This window comes from Bufo gargarizans, chromosome 1 (assembly GCF_014858855.1).
Source record: "Bufo gargarizans isolate SCDJY-AF-19 chromosome 1, ASM1485885v1, whole genome shotgun sequence".
NCBI classification, from domain to species: Eukaryota; Metazoa; Chordata; class Amphibia; order Anura; family Bufonidae; genus Bufo; species Bufo gargarizans.
In genome coordinates, this window is record NC_058080.1 from 278721675 (window position 1) to 278737231 (window position 15557).

At 46.5% G+C, this 15557-nt stretch overlaps 1 protein-coding gene across 1 annotated transcript in view; it reads left to right on the forward strand.

The window, feature by feature from the left end:
• The first annotated feature begins 13180 nt into the window (after positions 1-13180).
• The window catches only part of LOC122945127 (nudix hydrolase 24, chloroplastic-like), a 39307-nt gene continuing 36930 nt past the window's right edge, over positions 13181-15557 (forward strand). Inside the window, exons 1-2 of the mRNA XM_044304019.1 lie at positions 13181-13467; positions 13537-13772. Of these exons, the coding sequence (XP_044159954.1) occupies positions 13398-13467; positions 13537-13772 (306 nt within the window). The 5' untranslated portion in view covers positions 13181-13397. The remainder of the gene's footprint in view (positions 13468-13536; positions 13773-15557) is intronic.

Genomic DNA, 15557 nt, shown 5'->3' on the forward strand with positions numbered 1-15557 from the left:
GTCATTTCTGTGGGGGTCCAGCACGAAATCCTCCGGGGCACGCTCTGTGGTAGGAAGCATCAGCCAACATGGTGGTTGAGGTGCCCTTGATGTTAGGGGTGCTTAGGGTGCTTGTTGCGGCTGAGTCCCTTGATGGTTTTTGTCGTGACGCCAGTACCGCTAATGGTGGTACAACCATAGGTAGTAATAATGAGGTAGACAGTGGTAAGATGTGTAGTGTCCCACTAGGTAGGGGTGGGCACTACACAAGGGTAAATTGGTGTGCGCGTTACTCCTACTCACAAGGAACAGAAATGTCATATTTAATTCTGCATTTAATGTATGTTTTAATGTGTTGTTATATGCAATGTACCCCTGTATGATGCATCAGCAGGCCTAGTTGGGTGTAGTTAGACATCCCAGACACTAGAGGGAGATAGGGAGCCCCTAGTATAAATGTCCAGGCCCAGACAGGGGGAGGGAGTGCAGAGTCAGGAGTCTGAGAAGACACAGGTTAAGAAGCCTGATCCTGACATGCAGCTGGATAGCCCTGGCTGCTAGTGATGTCCAGGAGGCTGTTGAGAAGCTCCAGCCTGCCTGAGAACAAGAGAGCCTAAGTTAGCTCTGAAGATACCCCAGTTGCAGGACCCAACCTCCTGGGAGAAACTTACAGTTACCCACCTTATAGGAGAAGGTGACCCAGGGTAAGCTAAGTGACCCTGATGGGCAGAGGACCTTAGAAAGCGTAGCAAGAATCTAATACCTGAGGAAGAAAGTAACCAAGGATTTAAGCCACCCTTTAGGCATCCGGGCCTTGGGAGATATAAAGCCAGAGCAGGAGTTCTAGAAAGGACACTGTACATTGATTCTGAGGAAAGGTACAATCTGCTGCTGAGTGCTTGTGAAGTTACCCTCTGCGTATCTTGCATATATATACATTGCCTGCAATTTTGTGAATAAGTCTCCTTGTGGAACTGTGTATGAGAGACTGTACTACTCCCTGCTGTACAAAGTTGGATTGTTCAGTAAAGTTACGTTTGGTTCACTATATACTTGTGTACCTCCATCATTCCAACCACCAACCGGCGTGCCACCGGCCAAAGGCACTGGCGTCACGAATACCACAGGGACCTTGCCCCAGGCACACAAAATACCTGTAACATCCAGGGCACCTCAACTACCATCAGGCCTGGTCCCTATCTACAGAGCGTGCCCCAGAGGAACCGTGTCTACCTCTCCTTCACTGCCACGCGCCTGCCCAGGGTTCTTCAAATATAGTGAGTACCCTCGATTGCCCATAACCGTGACCTCACTTCGTCATACCCTGCAGGTCTGGCGTGTTGCTTAAATTGGAGTCACGAACAGGATCCGAATATTCCTGCGCCATTGCGGATTTAAAAACTGTGTGCTGAAAATTGTCTTAAAGTGACAAGCCCCAATTGTTTTATTGAAAATTGCTGGGCCAAAGTGAACTGTAAATAATTGCGGTGTGAAAATAGCATTGTGTGGACTGTTTTCTACTTATTCAAGCCACCGCTTGCTGTCAGTGAATAGACAGCTAATTTGCTCAAAGATGGCCGCTTAGCTGGATTGAAATTGTTTGCTGCGTCATCTTCATCTTAAATTGGCGGTAAAAATTGGCGCCTTCTGCTAAAAGTGTGGGAAGGCTGTATGCTGGCGCCACCGCCCTGTCTGGACATTTGCATGTCTGCTGTAATGGACTCCGCCTCCCCATACTGGAGTACCTGGGGGGCGGCCTCCCAGTGCAATGGGAGGATCTGTCTGAACTTGTTGGCGCCACCCTGTTGCTCTCCAGAGAAGGATCGAGCATGTTGAGGAGTGAGGACTTTCCTGCTGAGATGTCCGCGCCTGATTTGTTAACCATGAATGTGACTGGTGTTGAGCAAGAGGATGCTCGACCGGCCTACTCTCCGGGACCGGAGAGACCCGCCTGCCCGCCACCGAGGACGCAACCGGAGACCTACTACGGCTCCTGGAGAGACTTCTTCCAGCCCTCGTTCAAGTGGTCAGCTCTAATGGCAGAGATCCGGGGGGCCGCCATAAAGAAGACAACTAAAACCAAGATATACTGTGAAGAACTGGCAAAGACCGTTCACGAGTGCCACACCGATACACAACCCCGTCTGGAAAGGAGAATGGGGTTGGTTGTGGCCTTTGACAAGGACCGAGGCTTCGGTTTCATAAAAGACTACCTGACTGGACGAGACTTATACGTCAACAGGAGGTCCGTCAAGCGGAGTTACCTCCCAGAACGTCTACATAACCTCCGCGAGGGAGAGGAGGTTGAATTCACCCCTGCTGAGGGCCTGCGAGGCCCCTACGCCACTGCCGTGTCCCGTCATAAAAGGAAATCGGAGGACTGGGACTTTGATGAGGACTACTCTGGCTGCGAGCACAAACCTGTGTGCTCTCCGGAGGACAACCCTGGCTGCGAGCGTGAGTCTGAATGCTCTCCAGGACCGGCCCATCATGCCTTCCAGGAACGGGGCTCTTTCACTGGCCCAAATGTATTCTGGCAACCAACAGTGGTGGAAAAGAGGGTTAGCCCATGGCCCTCACCTGAGTTGCCTCGCAGGGAGATAACTGTCCGTGAGCTTCAGGATGCCGATAGATTCCGAGCTACCCTGGAAAGTATCCGCAGAGGGAGGAAAGCGGACGCCTCACCTGAGCCTGCAGCGGCTGCGCAGGACGAACCACCCACCTTCCAAGTGCCGACGGCGACAGCGGAGACCAGCGATCCCGACTCCGAAAGCCTGGACGACCAGATCGTGCGGCTGGAGCTGAAACTGCGGGAGCTGCGCCAGATTGCCTCCGCCAGGATCCGGACTCCACCTGACCTACAAGAAAGAGGGCGTAAGGACTCGGACGTCTCCGGGTCTAAGGTGAGAGTACCTGTACCTTCCAGTCGTCCCTCCTTAGTACCGGCACCTGCGGTGGGATCCTCTTACGCTGTGCACCGGCGCACAGAGCCAGTCGTTCCAGAACCCACCGGACCGCTTGCAGCAGCGGTACCCAGGCCAGTGCAGCAGCCCACTATCGTCATGCCTGCACCGGTGCGGTCAGCAACTTTGATAACCCCTAGGCCTATGGGGCCTATACCTATTAGGGGTCCATTTATGTTACAGTTGCCCCCAAATACTGTGTTGTGGGCACATCCGTCTGTTGAATCTCAATACAGGCCCAATATACAAATGGAGCCAGGGAGCACCACTGAAATGCAAAGTGGATATGACATGCCCCTGTGAATTGGCCTGCTAGGCCCTTGATGGTTGCTTTATTTGCCAAGGGATCCTAAAGAAGATTTAACCCTTTCAGGACAGGAGTCCTTCGTTGTTTTGGCCCTCTGTTGCTGCTGCCAGTTACCCACGGCTCAGTGGAGGCGGCAAGCCACTGAAATACCACGTGCAGCAAGGCCATCTTGTTTACAGGACCTCCTGCCGGCTTTCTCAGAGTGAAAACCCAGTTGTGCCTGTTTTCATAAGTTGCACCTTTAACCCTTTCACCCCCTTTTCAGGTTGATTACGGGTATTACAGCACTTGTTTTCTCTATGCCATTTGAATAATGTGGACTATTTTATGTGCTGCTATTTTATTATGCAACTTAAATTTCAAGAATTGGGCCCAGGGATAGACTCAAAAGCACATGAGCCTCTGAGATTTTGCTACTATTTTAAAGTATTGTGCCCAGAGATGGACTCCACCTCGTGCGAGCCTCTGTGATTCTAGCTGCCTTTCTAGTGTAATCTGCGATATCTTTACGTGGCTGTGGGTTAATCAAAAAGAAAAGAACCTGGGTACGGACTCATTTTAAATGCTTTGAGCCTCCAAGAATTGTTATTTAATGTCTTACATTTTTCATGGACAATTTGCACTTATGGACTATCCTGGTTTACTGTTACGCTGTGCCAGGTCAGCGCCCCTGTTCCCATTGTGTTATCCTGAGAGAAGAGAACGAGGGAGATAGGGAGCCCCTAGTATAAATGTCCAGGCCTAGACAGGGAGAGGGAGTGCAGAGTCAGGAGTCTGAGAAGACACAGGTTAAGAAGCCTGCTCCTGACATGCAGCTGGATAGCCCTGGCTGCTAGTGATGTCCAGGAGGCTGTTGAGAAGCTCCAGCCTGCCTGAGAACAAGAGAGCCTAAGTTAGCTCTGAAGATACCCCAGTTGCAGGACCCAACCTCCTGGGAGAAACTTACAGTTATCCACCTTATAGGAGAAGGCGACCCAGGGTAAGCTAAGTGACCCTGATGGGCAGAGGACCTTAGAAAGCGTAGCAAGAATCTAATACCTGAGGAGGAAAGTAACCAAGGATTTAAGCCACCCTTTAGGCATCCGGGCCTTGGGAGATATAAAGCCAGAGCAGGAGTTCTAGAAAGGACACTGTACATTGATTCTGAGGAAAGGTACAATCTGCTGCTGAGTGCTTGTGAAGTTACCCTCTGCGTATCTTGCATATATATACATTGCCTGCAATTTTGTGAATAAGTCTCCTTGTGGAACTGTGTATGAGAGACTGTACTACTCCCTGCTGTACAAAGTTGGATTGTTCAGTAAAGTTACGTTTGGTTCACTATATACTTGTGTACCTCCATCATTCCAACCACCAACCGGCGTGCCACCGTCCAAAGGCACTGGCGTCACGAATACCACAGGGACCTTGCCCCAGGCACACAAAATACCTGTAACATCCAGGGCACCTCATCCACCATCAGGCCTGGTCCCTATCTACAGAGCGTGCCCCAGAGGAACCGTGTCTACCTCTCCTTCACTGCCACGCGCCTGCCCAGGGTTCTTCAAATATAGTGAGTACCCTCGATTGCCCATAACCGTGACCTCACTTTGTCATACCCTGCAGGTCTGGCGTGTTGCAGATGCAACTCACAACTTTTACTTTGGATGTCTCTTGGTTGCAGCAGTACAATTATGCCGTCTCTAGATGGTACAGAGGTAATTCTGCAAATCCACTGTTTTAAGGCTGTTTAGGTTTCTTGGTTTTGGAGCAGTGGGTTCGGTGCACCTGGTTCCTTTAGATATGTTGGATCCTATTCCTTGTCATTCCCTACAAGCTGAATGTTTGTAGACAGGAAAACTCAACTGTCTCTCAGAAGGTTGGTGTGGCTGCCAGAAGCTATAAAACCTCCACCATGCAAAGGTGTCTGTGGCCCTCAATAATGGCTCTTATCACCGATGATTCCTAGGAATGCTTGTTTCTTGACTCCTACTGGTCAGGGATGCAAGTCTAAAGTCCAGCTACAGAAGGAAAACGCTCTTCTGCGCCTCACATCTGAGTATCACCTCCTAGCAAAGTCGGCTCCACTCACTAATCTGTGTTGCAAAGTCTTCACTCTATCTTTCTTCCCACTAACTTGATCTGACTACCTCAGATCTGCTCACTTCTGACTACATCCTGGTTTCAACTCCTCTCTGGTCTCAACTGACTAACTAGGCCTGAACTAGGTATATATAGGACCTGAACTTTATCCCCATCTAGTGGTGGGAGACTTTAACCACTAAGCCTGTACCCTCATTGAGAGACTGTAACCACTAGGTCTGTGCCCTCATTGAGAGACTGTAACCACTGAGCATAAGCCCCTCAGCGAGAAAATATAACCACTAAGTCTGTGTCATCATTGAGAGACTGTAACCACTGAGCATAAGCCCTCAGCGAGAAAATATAACCACTAAGTCTGTGTGCTTATTGAGATACTGTAACCACTAATCAAGAGTGTCCTCATTTAGAGACTGTAACCACTAAGCCTGTGCCCTCATTGAGAGACTGTAACCACTAAGCCTGTGCCCTCATTGAGAGACTGTAACCACTGAGCATAAGCCCAGAGCGAGAAAATATAACCACTAACCCTGTGTGCTCATTGAGATACTGTAACCACTAATCCAGAGTGTCCTCATTTAGAGACTGTAACCACTAAGCCTGTTGTAACCACTAAGTCTGTGTCCTTATTGAGAGACTGTAACCAATAAGCCTGTGCCCTCATGGAGAGATTGTAACCACTAAGCCTGTTTCCTCATTGAGAGACTCTAACCACTAAGCTTGTGCCTGCAGCGACCAGGCCACAGGGGCAATATGTTTGCGTTATGGTGGGCCGATGTGGGTAATAGCAGTTTGACTCACGGTTAGTAGCGGTCCTTGGGCCGGTGTGCAGTGAATGGAAGGACAGTACCAGTTCCTTAGGGGCACACTCTGTTGTCCAGGGACTCCTGCCAGATGGTGGTTGAGGTGCACTTGGTGGTGTGGGTCTAAGATGCCATGGAGGCCGGGTCCCTGGTGTTCGTGACGCCAGCACCGTAAGGTTCAAAGAGGTGATAAATTCTAACAATTAATATCTTTTAACAAATTCCCAGTACTTTACTGAAGCTGATCCAAAGGTCATCAATGTGCGCAAAAGTCATTTACAGCAAGGCAGGTTCTACAATGGCTCAGGTTAGTTCCCAAAAGTTGCATAAGGAATAGTTTTCTATAACAATCAATCCCTTGTTTCTCCAGGATGGAGGGATGGACTATCTCTTCTGTACTGTATAATCATATACTTCTGTATCCTCTGTAGGAATACTATCTCCTGACAGGTGGCCTTTCTGTCTTTGGTTATGGTGGGCAGCTGGTAGCTTAGAATCTCTCCACCAGATACAGAGGAGGCTAGAGCCTGATAAACGACAATTACCTTCATTTGCCAATATTCTAACTCCCTCTCTGGGTTGCCTGGATCTTCTATAACCTTTCCCTTCTATGGGCTGGTACATGGAAGTAACTCTGGAATTTAGATAACTCTCCAATATGGCTGCTGAGGTGCAGCTTTTTCCTCGGACATTACACTCTCCTCCTTCTTCTTCTTCTCTTCTCCAGAGAGCAGGGCAGAGTCAGCCCTAGGAGGCTTATTAGAACCTCCCCCTCCCTGTGCAACTTTACAGGAACTCAAGCACAGGATTAGATACACAGCTCAGCAGACAGTATCACACAGGACAGGATTAGATACACAGCTCAGCAGACAGTATCACACAGGACAGGATTAGATACACAGCTCAGCAGGCAGTATCACACAGGATAGGATTAGATACACAGCTCTGCAGACAGTATCAAACAGGATAGGATGAGATACACAGCTTAGCAGACTATCACACAGGATAGGATTAGATACACAGCTCAGCAGACAGTATCACACAGGATAGGATTAGATACACAGCTCAGCAGACAGTATCACACAGGATAGGATTAGATACACAGCTCAGCAGACAGTATCACACATAAAAGATTTAGATACACAGCTCAGCAGACAGTATCACACAGGACAGGATTAGATACACAGCTCAGCAGACAGTATCACACATGATAGGATTAGATACACAGCTCAGCTACAGTATCACACATGATAGGATTAGATACACAGCTCAGCAGACTGCATCACACAGGAGAGGATTAGATACACAACTCAGCAGTCAGTATCACACAGGAGAGGATTAGATACACAGCTCAGCAGACAGTATCACACAGGATAGGATTAGATACACAGCTCAGCAGACAGTATCACACAGGATAGGATTAGATACACAGCTCAGCAGACAGTATCACACAGGATAGGATTAGATACACAGCTCAGCAGACAGCATCACACAGGATAGGATTAGATACACAACTCAGCAGTCAGTATCACACAGGAGAGGATTAGATACACAGCTCAGCAGACAGTATCACACAGGATAGGATTAGATACACAGCTCAGCAGACAGTATCACACAGGATAGGATTAGATACACAGCTCAGCAGACAGTATCACACAGGATAGGATTAGATACACAGCTCAGCAGACAGTATCACACAGGATAGGATTAGATACACAGCTCAGCAGGCAGTATCACACAGGATAGGATTAGATACACAGGTTGGAGATGATTCTGGAGCAGAGAAACCGTCACGCTCTGATTTGTCTCCACAATGATGGCTGCCCTCTTGTGCTGGAGACACTTTCCACCTGCAGACCCTGCACCAATCCATCCTGATTACTAAAACCCATCCCCAAATAACATGTGGTGCTGACAAGAGCCCTGAGCTATTTTTTCAAAGATAACAGCAGATAAACGTGATGTTCTTTGTGTTTTTCTATTATTTTGTTTTCAAATCGAAGCAAAGCAACATACGGCAATACGTGTAAACGTTTCCGGCTATGCAAAGCCTTCCTCAGACACTAAGAAATAAAAAAAAATGATAATAAAGCCATATGTAGATACTATATTCAATTGACAGCATATAGTTCTAGAAGAAAATAATAAATAAAAATAATATACGAAAATAACATAACATAAAATACAGATGTCGACACTATGGAATCTAGAAAAATGCACTTGTCCGGATCTCGAGGTCGTCTGGAGTCAAAATCACTTTTCCATATAAGATGAAGACTGCGTCGACCTTTTACATGTCTCGCAGAGGCGTCATATCAACTAGAAATCATATATTAAGGAATAAATATCCCGATGGAACTACTGGTCGGGGTCCTAGTTCTCGAATTAGGGTAAAAAAGGATGACGTATCTAATAGAAAAGATTTGGTCTTTTTGATCAAGGGAGTAAAGATCTTTTCCAGAAAAAATAGAGTCTTTTCTATTAGATACGTCATCCTTTTTGACCCTTATTCGAGAACTAGGACCCCTACCAGTAGGGAGTATCCTAGTAACCTGGGATGTGTCTAGCCTATATACATCGATTCAACACGATAAAGGTATTACAGCAATTGAAAGATTACTAATCAATTCAGATCTACATACAGAAGTATAATCCCTATGCATTGACCTTCTCAAATTAGTTCTTTTCAATAACTTCTTCATGTTTCAGGATAGCTTCTACCTACAAAACCTGGGTACCGCAATGGGGTCCAACGTGGCCCCGCCCCACGCTAACAGTTTTATGGCCCACTTCGAGGAAACGTACATCTATACCAATCAGTTGTACATTAAACACACATTAACATGGAAAAGGTATATTGACGACATTTTCTGCATCTGGGCAGGCCCAGAAGAATCCTTATTTTCACTCCATCAATACATGAGTTCGATCTGGCCGGAATTACAATTCACTATTCATCCCAGCAATACTTCCATAGATTTCCTGGATACCAGTGTTTCTATTAACAACACAACAGGGACGCTCTCTTCAGACCTTTTCCGCAAAACTACCGATAGAAACAATTTACTCCATTTCACCAGTTTCCATTGAAATCACTCCCTATTTCCCAATTCAAAAGAATTGAGACGATTGTCCAGGACCCCTCAATACGAAAAATGAGACAAAAAGAGATGGAACAACGATTTATAAACAGAGGGTATCCACAACATATCCTACATAAACCGAGAGAGAGAGAGATCAGACGATCAGGTACTGATAAAGAAATCCCATTTGTAAACACGTATCATCCTGCTACAAAAAAAGTCCTCAATGTCCTTCGGGGCCACTGGCCACTCCTACGTAAAGCGTTTCCGCAGGTGGAGGAATTCCACAATTCTATCCTTCCGTGTAACCGCACACCGCTGGATTCATTTATTACAGACCCTTAGCCCAAAGGGTATGAAGAAAGAATATGAGATTCAAAGTTTTCTTTAGGAAATATTATCTGGATTGATGTCCCATTGCATTTAATAACACGTAGAGAACTGTATTTATATATACTAATGTATATCTCCGTTTTCTCCATAGGCCCTTTAAACCTCCTCCTGGATCCAGGTGCCGCATCTAGTATCCTTTTTTCACAATATTCTGTCGATTACACCTTTACTGTCCTGCCCCCCCCCCCCCCTGTTTCCTTTTCTCTCTTTTCTTTTCTTTTCTTTGGCCCCTTTTTCCATCTATATTATCCCTACTAATTTTTTCCATATTTTTTTCTTCTATAATCCCTATTGATTCTTCTCTTATACTTCTTATTCCTTTATCTCATTATATCCCCCGTTATTCTGTTTCTCAACTCCCACTATAGTTGTGAAAATAGTAATTATCTTTATAGTAGATGGCATATCATATAATCCACAACACATAGGCGTCCTATTTGCTCTATTTTCAGGTGAGTCCGTGCGGTTAGAGCTATTCAGCTATCTTGCATTCCACGACCGGGCACTTCCGGTCCCGATGCGTTCCACCGGCCGATGCGCATCCGGCCGGTGGATTGCACGTCGTCCCATGTGTTTAGAACAGGATCCGCCCACCGATTAGGGCGCAATCCTGCTTCTCCTTAAAATAGGGCTTGTGGACACAGGACGATACCCCCACTGAAGTACTTCGGAGCATAGCTCCTTTTTTTCTGGCGTGGCTACACCACTTTTTTTTCACTTTCTCTACATCTACTGCGGCACAGGAAGGGATGGAAGGCCTTGTTCCTATATGAAAAGTATAGATACCTTGAAATTGTATGGGAGTGTGATTAGGTTTTTTGATGACGTGAGATCATAGGGGTCATTATGGCAGTAACAGTATAAACTATTAAATGCAGCCTTATTCTATCATAACAAAATATGCATTAGATCCAGGTATTGGGATTTGTAGCGGGATATTTATTCCTTAATATATGATTTCTAGTTGATATGACGCCTCTGCGAGACATGTAATAGGTCGACGCAGTCTTCATCTTATATGGAAAAGTGATTTTGACTCCAGACGACCTCGAGATCCGGACAAGTACATTTTTCTAGATTCCATAGTGTCGACATCTGTATTTTATGTTATGTTATTTTCGCATATTATTTTTATTTATTATTTTCTTCTAGAACTATATGCTGTCAATTGAATATAGTATCTACATATGGCTTTATTATCACTTTTTTTTTATTTCTTAGTGTCTGAGGAAGGCTTTGCATAGCCGAAAACGTTTACACGTATTGCCGTATGTTGCTTTGCTTCGATTTGAAAACAAAATAATAGAAAAACACAAAGAACATCACGTTTATCTGCTGTTATCTTTGAAAAAATAGCTCAGGGCTCTTGTCAGCACCACATGTTATTTTGGGGATGGGTTTTAGTAATCAGGATGGATTGGTGCAGGGTCTGCAGGTGGAAAGTGTCTCCAGCACAAGTTTCACGGAAGGTGTACAGGAAACTAGAAGACACAAAATGAATATACGACTGACTGGATCCAAAACTAAGGAACAAAAAGGGAGAGCCCTGCAACAGACCTGGCTATCTCCCTTACTGCCCAGCCTATGCGAAAATCCCAATGGTAGATGATCGCATATCCTCGTACCTCGACTGTATAACACCTGAACACCCTATAATAGTGAGGGGACACGACCACCGGCTCCCTACACTAGATACGGAGGGAGTCAGGGTCACCTGGGATCCAGCAAACAGAAAAACACAAAAGAATGAACAAAACTTATCTTGTAGAAGACTCAGAAGTAGGATCAGCATGCACACACTCCAGGAAGTAATATAAACCGCAAACTGATGCACTATGGGGAGGGATTTAAAGGGATGCAATCAGTGCAACTACATGACAGCTGAGAGAGGCTAACGAGATGAGAAAATGAAAGCAAAACAAAGGCACCTCAAGGAGGAGGTTTTGAAAGGCATCTGTCAGAGCTTCTCAGATGTCTGGTGGTGACAACAAGAGGGCAGCCATCATTGTTGAGACAAATCAGAGCGTGACGGTTTCTCTGCTCCAGAATCATCTCCAACCTGTGTATCTAATCCTATCATGTGTGATACAGTCTGCTGAGCTGTGTATCTAATCCTATCATGTGTGATGCTGTCTGCTGAGCTGTGTATCTAATCCTATTATGTGTGATACTGCCTGCTGAGCTGTGTATCTAATCCTATCATGTGTGATACTGTCTGCTGAGCTGTGTATCTAATCCTGTGCTTGAGTTCCTGTAAAGTTGCACAGGGAGGGGGAGGTTCTAATAAGCCTCCTAGGGCTGACTCTGCCCTGCTCTCTGGAGAAGAGAAGAAGAAGGAGGAGAGTGTAATGTCCGAGGAAAAAGCTGCACCTCAGCAGCCATATTGGAGAGTTATCTAAACTCCAGAGTTACTTCCATGTACCAGCCCATAGAAGGGAAAGGTTATAGAAGATCCAGGCAACCCAGAGAGGGAGTTAGAATATTGACAAAGGAATGTAATTGTTGTTTATCAGGCTCTAGCCTCCTCTGTATCTGGTGGAGAGATTCTAAGCTACCAGCTGCCCACTATAACCAAAGACAGAAAGGCCACCTGTCAGGAGATAGTATTCCTACAGAGGATACAGAAGTATATAATTATACAGTACAGAAGAGATAGTCCATCCCTTAATCCTGGAGAAACAAGGGATTGGTTGTTATAGAAAACTACTCCTTATGCAACTTTTGGGAACTAACCTGAGCCATTGTAGAACCTGCATTGCTGTAAATGACTTTTGCGCACATTATTATTTTCTTCTAGAACTATATGCTGTCAATTGAATATAGTATGTACATATGGCTTTATTATAATTTTTTGTAATTTCTTAGTGTCTGAGGAAGGCTTTGCATAGCCGGAAACGTTTACACGTATTGCCGTATGTTGCTTTGCTTCGATTTGAAAACAAAATAATAGAAAAACACAAAGAACATCACGTTTATCTGCTGATATTTTTGAAAAAATATTACCTGGGATGGGAACCCTATACACAGCAGCAACGACTGTTTGCGAACAAATTTTTGTATAAAAGAGCCGTGAGCTCTCAGGAACAGCAGACTGTGTGTTTTTACTTTCCTGGTAGGTTTGCAGGAGGTGGACTCCGTAGTCTTGTGTATTGTCAGCTCTGCATTTGGAGTGGACTGTGTTACCTCCTGCTGAGCGGCTACAGTTGGAGTGGACTGTGTTACCTCCTGTGGAGCGGCTACAGTTGGAGTGGACTGTGTTACCTCCTGTGGAGCGGCTACAGTTGGAGTGGACTGTGTTACCTCCTGTGGAGCGGCTACAGTTGGAGTGGACTGTGTTACCTCCTGTGGAGCAGACTACAGTTGGAGTGGACTGTGGTACCTCCTGTGGAGCGGCTACAGTTGGAGTGGACTGTGTTACCTCCTGTGGAGCAGACTACAGTTGGAGTGGACTGTGTTACCTCCTGTGGAGTGGCTACAGTTAGAGTGGACTGTGTTACCTCCTGTGGAGCAGACTACAGTTGGAGTGGACTGTGTCACCTCCTGTGGAGCAGAGTACAGTTGGAGTGGACTGTGTTACCTCCTGTGGAGCAGGCTGCAGTTGGAGTGGACTGTGTTACCTCCTGTGGAGCAGACTACAGTTGGAGTGGACTGTGTTACCTCCTGTGGAGCAGACTACAGTTGGCGTGGACTGTGTTACCTCCTGTGGAGCAGACTACAGTTGGAGTGGACTGTGTTACCGCCTGTGGAGCAGACTACAGTTGGAGTGGACTGTGTTACGTCCTGTATATCTATGGCGTTAGCCGTGTGGTCTGAGCGGGTCCTGGATCTGCTGCTGAAAATGAACAACATGCAGCATGCAGGTAGGGTGTCGTGTGTACACTACATGTCACTCCCCCTGCATTATTTGTAAGATTTTTCTTCTTCTGCAGGTTGTCTCCCATTCTGCGTCCAGGGACAGCGGGTCGGCTGGGTGACGCAGCCAGTGGCGCAGGTTCTCCTGCAGAGTTCTGACATTTTCACATTATATAAAGAGGACTCCGGGGCCCGGCTGGAGCTGAGTGAGCGGCTGCGCACCCCCCATGAGCGGACGCGGGCCGTGCAGGAGGTGATGGAGGGGCTCAGAGGTCGGGGAGCCTTCCCCTGTCTCCAGGAATGGAGGGACGAGGTGAGAACACAAAATCCCCCCCCCCATATCCCAGCAAACGGTCATGGTCTCATGTCTGTACGTCTTACCGGTCATGGTCTGGTGTCTGTACGTCTTACCGGTCATGGTCTCATGTCTGTACGTTTTACCGGTCATGGTCTCATGTCTGTACGTCTTACCGGTCATGGTCTCATGTCTGTATATCTTACCGGTCATGGTCTTATGTCTGTACGTCTTACCGGTCATGGTCTTATGTCTGTACGTGTTACCGGCCATGGTCTCATGTCTGTACGTCTTACCGGTCATGGTCTCATGTCTGTACGTCTTACCGGTCATGGTCTCATGTCTGTACGTCTTACCGGTCATGGTCTCATGTCTGTATATCTTACCGGTCATGGTCTCATGTCTGTACGTCTTACCGGTCATGATCTCATGTCTGTACGTCTTACCAGTCATGGTCTCATGTCTGTACGTGTTACCGGTCATGGTCTCATGTCTGTACGTGTTACCGGTCATGGTCTCATGTCTATACGTCTTGCCAGTCATGATCTCGTGTCTGTACGTCTTGTGTAGTGCCCTGGAGCAGGGAGTACTTTGACATTTGGACATTTGTGGACATTTGCCTATATCCTATAGGCAAATTTAAAACTTCTTACTTTATTTCTCTTGAAAGGGTTAACTTATACTCTTTAATACTGTTTACTTGCATTTTATATGTTGTGATATATATCCTGTTCATTATCAATGTATTTACATGGCTCTGTGGAAAGGGTTAATGAATACTGAGAGACCATTAGGGCTTTCATTGAGAAGCTGGTAATTTTTCACAGCTGCCATAGGGTTTAAAGAAGACCATGTTTTGGAGGGAAATGAAACTCAGACTTGTTTACCACCAAAATCAGACTGCCTGACTGTCACACTTTGGTGTGGGAGGGAAACACCACCCGAGCATAGGAGGAATGGGGGAAACGGGGAATCAGGCCTAAGAACTAGGGAAGGAAGATGGAGACCTCCTAGTGAAAACCCTAACCAAAATCCTGACTGACTACCAGCATGAACAGACCCCAGAGGTAGGTGTGTTCATACACAGGAATACCTAAAGTCCTATCTAGCCCGATAGGACCCTGGTACTATTGGCAGGGACGAGACTGGCTGTTCCTCTAAAATGAAGGACGAACAGGAGTCTCCTACAGGCCTAATAAAAACAATAGGGAAACGCAACACACAGATCCCAAACAAAATACAAAAAGAGAAAGGAAAGACTTAACTTTAAAGGGGCTATGGAAGCACCAGCAATCCACAACTGAGAATGAAGCTCATCTCCCAGGTAACAGGGGGCCTGCTGTCTGTGCGGTCGGCGTCCTTAGTTCCCCTGGCAACAGTATCAGGCTTAGCACCGAGCTGGCCACTCGGTGCTCGGCTTCTGTGTCTGAGTGGGTCATATGACGCTGGCCATGTCACATGACCTTAGCCTTTCACTATTTATACAGGCAGCCTGCTGGCCACAGGTCCTGTGCTTACTGCTACTACTCAGTGCTTCTGATACTCTGGATTTTGACCCTTGGCTTCTGTTCCTGACCCGACCTCGCCTGCCCTTGTGTACTGACGTGACCTCCAGGTTTGACCCTTGGCTTGTACTCTGACCCGTCTTGGCTATTCCTTGTGTACGTTACCTCCAGGTTTGACCCTCGGCTTGTACTCTGACCCGTCCTTGCTGTTCCTTGTGTACTGACGTGACATTCTGGTTAGACCCTAGGCGTGTTGGTTACCATCCTTGTTACCCCTACTCGCCTACGTTAGTGTTGA